The 6,324-nt window shown below is 41.8% G+C and overlaps 1 protein-coding gene across 1 annotated transcript; it reads left to right on the top strand.

Annotated features, from left to right (window-relative positions):
* Positions 1 to 1,859: 1,859 nt before the first annotated feature.
* LOC145803188 (uncharacterized) lies at positions 1,860 to 6,027 on the top strand. The gene is made up of 4 exons (XM_082896505.1): positions 1,860 to 2,159; positions 2,239 to 2,328; positions 2,424 to 3,128; positions 5,779 to 6,027. Exons 1-3 carry the CDS (start codon positions 1,995 to 1,997, stop codon positions 2,529 to 2,531), a joined length of 363 nt encoding a protein of 120 aa, XP_082752631.1. The 5' UTR covers positions 1,860 to 1,994; the 3' UTR covers positions 2,532 to 3,128; positions 5,779 to 6,027.
* Positions 6,028 to 6,324: the final 297 nt, after the last annotated feature.

Here is a 6,324-nt window from a genome sequence, read left to right as displayed (position 1 = left end):
TTTTATTCAATACAAGCGCGGTTCAACCTTTCATAAAGTAGGTTAAGTCACTCACTCAATATTTTATTATGTTTTATTGAATTTTCAACTAAATTTTTTGTATTGCTAAAATTTCAATCTACACAGCAAACACCTTGAAGTACTTAAGCTCAAAATGCCTCGTGTCGACGATCATCAACTTCGGCGTGAACATTTTGAAACTTTTCACATTTGGTTCAAGAAACATGTATGTATTTAACTCTATAGATTCTACTTACTTAAGTCGATCTACATTTCAAATTTTACATTTTCGTGTTAAATAGGTCCAACTTTGCGAAGGACTACTGATGTCATATTTTCTGAAGAGATTATTCTATTGGCAAATGGTCCTCATAACTTGGCAAGGAGGTTCAACGGGTATATACTGAATGGGTTTCGGTATCGAGTAAAGGCCATGGATGATCGTCGAGCCACACAAAATTGTGGTGTAGCTTTGAAGGCAGATACCATAAGTTATGCTAGTCGAAAAGACAAGAATCCTCGTGTGGGGTCTGTGTACTATTATGGACAATTGACAGATATTGTTGAGATTCGATATTCCAATGAGAAGAAACATGTGTTGTTTAAGTGTGATTGGATTGACAACATTTACGGAAAGAAAGAAGATGTCTTCAATTTCACGTTGGTGAACTTCAATCATTTGTTGTACCGAGATGAACGAATTACCAATGAACCTTTCATCTTGGCGTCCCAAGCGGAACAAGTTTGGTATGTTGCAGACCCGTTACAATCAGACTGGCAAGTCGTGGTGAAGATGTCTCAAAGAGGTTTATTTGACATGAGTTCGACTGATCCACAAATCGAGCCATACATGAGCCAACAATTGGAAGAAAATATAATGCTTCGTGATGAAGAAGTTGGTTGGGTGAGGGAAGCCGCAGAAGGGGAAACAGTTGATGTTCAAATAGGCTGATATTTAATCAACATTAGTAATTCAATTAAGGCCAAGGTTGTAGTTAATCATCAATTTCTCAATTTATTTTGTCTTCGTAATTGTATTAGTTCAATTAATGTCATATTATAGTTGATGACAAACCATTGTCTATATTTCTAATGTCAATTAGTGTTATATTGCTTGCAGATTATTATGGGAAGGAAGAGGAAGCCTGATCATCCCCGGCGCATGATATCTGATGTGCTACATAACAGAACATCAGTAGCACCACCATCAGAGGAGGCATCACATCGGCCACCATCGGAGGGGCCATTAGTGCCACCACTATCTGAGGGGCCATTAGTACCACCATATCGACCACCATCAGTGGCACCACAGCAGCTACCATGTACTCAGCCTCCACGCCTACCATCGGTGCGTCCACCATCAGTGGCACCACAGCAGCTATCATCATCAGCTTATGAGCGAGGTATATAAATTTGCTCTGATTTGTATGAAAATTATTTACACATACATTTATTTATGCTCATTATATATAACTTGTTTATTCTCATTGTATTTTGCAGACCCTTCGACTTCTTCACAGCCCACCTCAGGTTTATTTGATATGATTTGTATTCACATTATTTAAATTTGCATTTGTTAATTGCCATTGCATATTGTTTATTGTTGTTGTATCTCGCAGGTCATGTTAGTTCTTCATCAACCTCGATTAGACGTGGTAGAGGATGTGCCAAGGGCATTAAAGAGTGGGGTACTGGTAAAAAGCTGGACATACAATTTGATGAAAATTACTGTCCAATAGGGGATAACGTGGCTAAGTTAACTACTCAACTTGGCATTATTGTGCGGAATGGTAACATTGTTCCTCTTACTTTTCTTGACTGGAACAATGTGCCTGATGATATTGTTGATGCTATCTGGAAAGATGTGAAGGTAAAAGTATATTTTTTTCCACAAATTCGATTTCCAAATTTGTGTTATACTTTGCCTTAAACTTTGAAATTGTGTTTTATAGGACAATTTGAATATATGTCCAGAGGAGTACAAGCCAATCTGCATGAAAAACTGCAACAGCATATGGAAGGATCACAAGAACAAGATTAAGGCTAAGTATTTCAAGCCTAGAAGTTCTGATCCTAATCTGAAGGATGATGTTCCTATGCACATTGTGCCAAGCCAGTGGGAACAACTTGTGGAGTATTGGCGTACTTCCGATGCTGAGGTATACAAATAAGTTATATTTATGATATGTAAACATACAAATCATATTTACATACTTACATTTGTTGAACATGTTATAGAAAATTGCAAGTAGGAACGCTAAAAATCGGCGAGCTCACGGCATAGCTCATACCACAGGGCGTACTACTTTCTCTCAGATACGGCATGAGGTTTACATTTTATTATTTTATTTTTGTATATAAATAAACATTGTATATTTGCAAATTATTTGGATTCTAATTTTCATATTTCTAAAAAAATGTAGATGACCAGTAAGGGGGAGTCTACTGATAAGATGAATGTTTGGCTTATGACACGTAGAGGAGATGACCCAGAGGTTATCCAGACCTTGGTAGTTTCCAAACACCTTTGATTGTATTTAAAGTTTATTTTTTGTGTGTCAACCATCTTAATTTGGCATATACTTGTATGTCTTATTCAATACAGGATGAGTTTAATCGTCAACTCTCTATGCTACCTGAGGATGGTCGGACTTTGGAGGCTAGGAATGCCATTTTCCATGAGTTGATAGGTCATGACGGACATGGATATTGTCGCACATACGGGAGAATTGTGCCTCGGAGAGCGGTGTATAAAGATGGTGCTGGGCCATCACAGTCAACACCCCAGCCATCGACTATTGATCAGATCACACAGCAGGTTCGTGCAGAGCTAAGGGATGAGTTGAGGGAGGAGCTGCGAGCAGAGTTCTCTACACATTTACAGCAGATGAGAGCAGAGATGATGGCCCTTGTGTCACAGAGGGCGAGTGTAGATCCCAACAGACAGGTTCCATATAAATGAAATTGTTTGATAGTTCAATTGTCACTCAAGATTATGTATAAAATTTGAATATGATTAACACATTATGCATTGACTAACATAGGTTCCTGATGCATCGAGTGGCCACCGGGCATTTAGGGAATCTGTAGAAGACGAGAATCCATATACACCACCACCAGAAGATCAGGTATAAAATGTGTCTTTGCATTCTAAGCTAAAATGTATCTTTGTATTCTTTACATTCTAAGTTAAGAGACTTGTGGGAGAAGACGGGACTAGTTAGAGCCGGATTTAGTACGAAACTTGGCACACACGACCACTTAGGCACGAGAGACTTGTAGGAGAAGACGGGGCTCGAATCGGGTTCCCGGTTTGGGAGTTAGAGCCGGATTTCACTTTAGGTAAACTACTTCCTTAAGAAACTTAAATTCGAGGGTTAACGTCCCAAAATCACCAAACGGCGTTGGTTGAGCACGAAACATGGTACACGCGACCGCCTAGGCACGAGAGACCTGTGGGAGAAGACGGGGCTCGAATCGGGTTCCCGGTTTGGGAGTTAGAGCCGGATTTCACTTTAGGCAAACTAGTTCCTTAAGAAACTTGAATTCGAGGCGTTAATGCTCCAAAATCACCAAACGACGTCGGTTTAGCACGAAACTTGGCACACGCGACCGCCTAGGCACGAGAGACCTGTGGGAGAAGACGGGGCTCGAATCGGGTTCCCGGTTTGGGAGTTAGAGCCGGATTTCACTTTAGGTAAACTACTTCCTTAAGAAACTTGAACTCGAGGGGTTAACGCCCCAAAATCACCAAACGGCGTCGGTTGAGCACGAAACTTGGCACACGCGACCGCCTAGGCACGAGAGACCTGTGGGAGAAGACGGGGCTCGAATCGGGTTCCCGGTTTGGGAGTTAGAACCGGATTTCACTTTAGGTAAACTACTTCCTTAAGAAACTTGAATTCGAGGGGTTAACGCCCCAAAATCACCAAACGGCGTCGGTTGAGCACGGAACTTGGCACACGCGACCGCCTAGGCACGAGAGACCTGTGGGAGAAGACGGGGCTCGAATCGGGTTCCCGGTTTGGGAGTTAGAGTCGGATTTCACTTTAGGTAAACTACTTCCTTAAGAAACTTGAATTCGAGGTGTTAACGCCCCAAAATCACCAAACGGCGTCGGTTGAGCACGAAACTTGGCACACGCGACCGCCTAGGCATGAGAGACCTATGGGAGAAGACGGGGCTCGAATCGGGTTCCCGGTTTGGGAGTTAAAGCCGAATTTCACTTTAGGTAAACTACATCCTTAAGAAACTTGAATTCGAGGTGTTAACGCCCCAAAATCACCAAACGGCGTCGGTTGAGCACGAAACTTGGCACACGCGACCGTCTAGGCACGAGAGACCTGTGGGAGAAGACGGGGCTCGAATCGGGTTCCCGGTTTGGGAGTTAGAGCCGGATTTCACTTTAGGCAAACTAGTTCCTTAAGAAACTTGAATTCGAGGCGGTAATGCTCCAAAATCACCAAACGACGTCGGTTTAGCACAAAACTTGGCACACGCGACCGCCTAGGCACGAGAGACTTGTAGGAGAAGACGGGGCTCGAATCGAGTTCCCGGTTTGGGAGTTAGAGCCGGATTTCACTTTAGGTAAACTACTTCCTTAAGAAACTTGAATTCGAGGGGTTAACGCCCCAAAATCACCAAACGGCGTCGGTTGAGCACGAAACTTGGCACACGCGACCGCCTAGGTACGAGAGACCTGTGGGAAAAGACGGGGCTCGAATCGGGTTCCTGGTTTGGGAGTTAGAGCCGGATTTCACTTTAGGCAAACTTGTTCCTTAAGAAACTTGAATTCGAGGCGTTAATGCTCCAAAATCACCAAACAACGTCGGTTTAGCACGAAACTTGGCACACGCGACCGCCTCGGCACGAGAGACCTGTGGGAGAAGACGGGGTTCGAATCGGGTTCCCGGTTTGGGAGTTAGAGCCGGATTTCACTTTAGGTAAACTACTTCCTTAAGAAACTTGAATTCGAGGGGTTAACGCCCCAAAATCACCAAACGGCGTCGGTTGAGCACGAAACTTGGCACACGGGACCGCCTAGGCACAAGAGACCTGTGGGAGAAGACGGGGCTCGAATCGGGTTCCCGGTTTGAGAGTTAGAGCCGGATTTCACTATAGGCAAACTACTTCCTTAAGAAACTTGAATTCGAGGCGTTAATGCTCCAAAATCACCAAACGACGTCGGTTTAGCACGAAACTTGGCACACACGACTGCCTAGGCACGAGAGACCTGTGGGAGAAGACGGGGCTCGAATCGGGTTCCCGGTTTGGGAGTTAGAGCCGGATTTCACTTTAGGTAAACTACTTCTTTAGAAAACTTGAATTCGAGGTGTTAACGCCCCAAAATCACCAAACAACGTCGGTTGAGCACGAAACTTGGCACACGCGACCGCCTAGGCACGAGAGACTTGTGGGAGAAGACGGGGCTTGAATCAGGTTCCCGGTTTGGGAGTTAGAGCCGGATTTCACTTTAGGCAAACTAGTTCCTTAAGAAACTTGAATTCGAGGCGTTAATGCTCCAAAATCACCAAACGGCGTCGGTTTAGCATGAAACTTGGCACACGCGACCGCCTAGGCACGAGAGACATGTGGGAGAAAACGGGGCTCGAATCGGGTTCCCGGTTTGGGAGTTAGAGTCGAATTTCGGTCTAGTCAAAATTATTTACTAAACTATCTTTCTAATTATATAGTAGTCAATTTTTTTTATATTTTTCTGTAATTAAAATATTAACACCATTATATGGTTATTAATTATTTTTATCTTGTTTTTTTCAGATATTTCCTGAGTAGCAGTTTGCTTCTTGTGGAATGCGGGCGTATAAAGATTATGACCAACTTTTGTTTTTGTAACCCACGAAAGAATCAAGACGAAAACTTTTGGTTTTGATTTTGATTTATGTTATTTAAATTTGTGAACAACATTATGTATGTAGTATGCGACATTATGTAGTGGCATAATTTTTATTCTTATGAATTTTTATTTCTGTATTGTTATGAATGTAACAACATTATGAATTTTAATTATTTGTCAACTTTTGTTTATGTATGTATTTATATTATTATGTAATTTTTGGATTTTTTTATAGTTATTTTTCATTTAATACAGGTTATTTTAATTTTTTTAAACTAAAATAACAGGTTTTTATTTGAGAACAGGTTTTTTTTTTTAACAGCAGGTTTTTATTTTAATTTTTTTAAAATAAACCAGCAGGTTTTTTTTTTTTTTTTTTTTTTGAGACGGCATAAGAACCCATCGCAAAAAAATTTTACGAGGCTTTTGCGACGGCAGATATACTGTCGCAAAAGCTACGCAATGTAATT

This window comes from Camellia sinensis, chromosome 11, assembly GCF_055761805.1.
Source record: "Camellia sinensis isolate YWXY chromosome 11, ASM5576180v1, whole genome shotgun sequence".
Classification (NCBI taxonomy): domain Eukaryota; kingdom Viridiplantae; phylum Streptophyta; class Magnoliopsida; order Ericales; family Theaceae; genus Camellia; species Camellia sinensis.
This window is presented reverse-complemented; position numbering and strand designations above follow the sequence as displayed.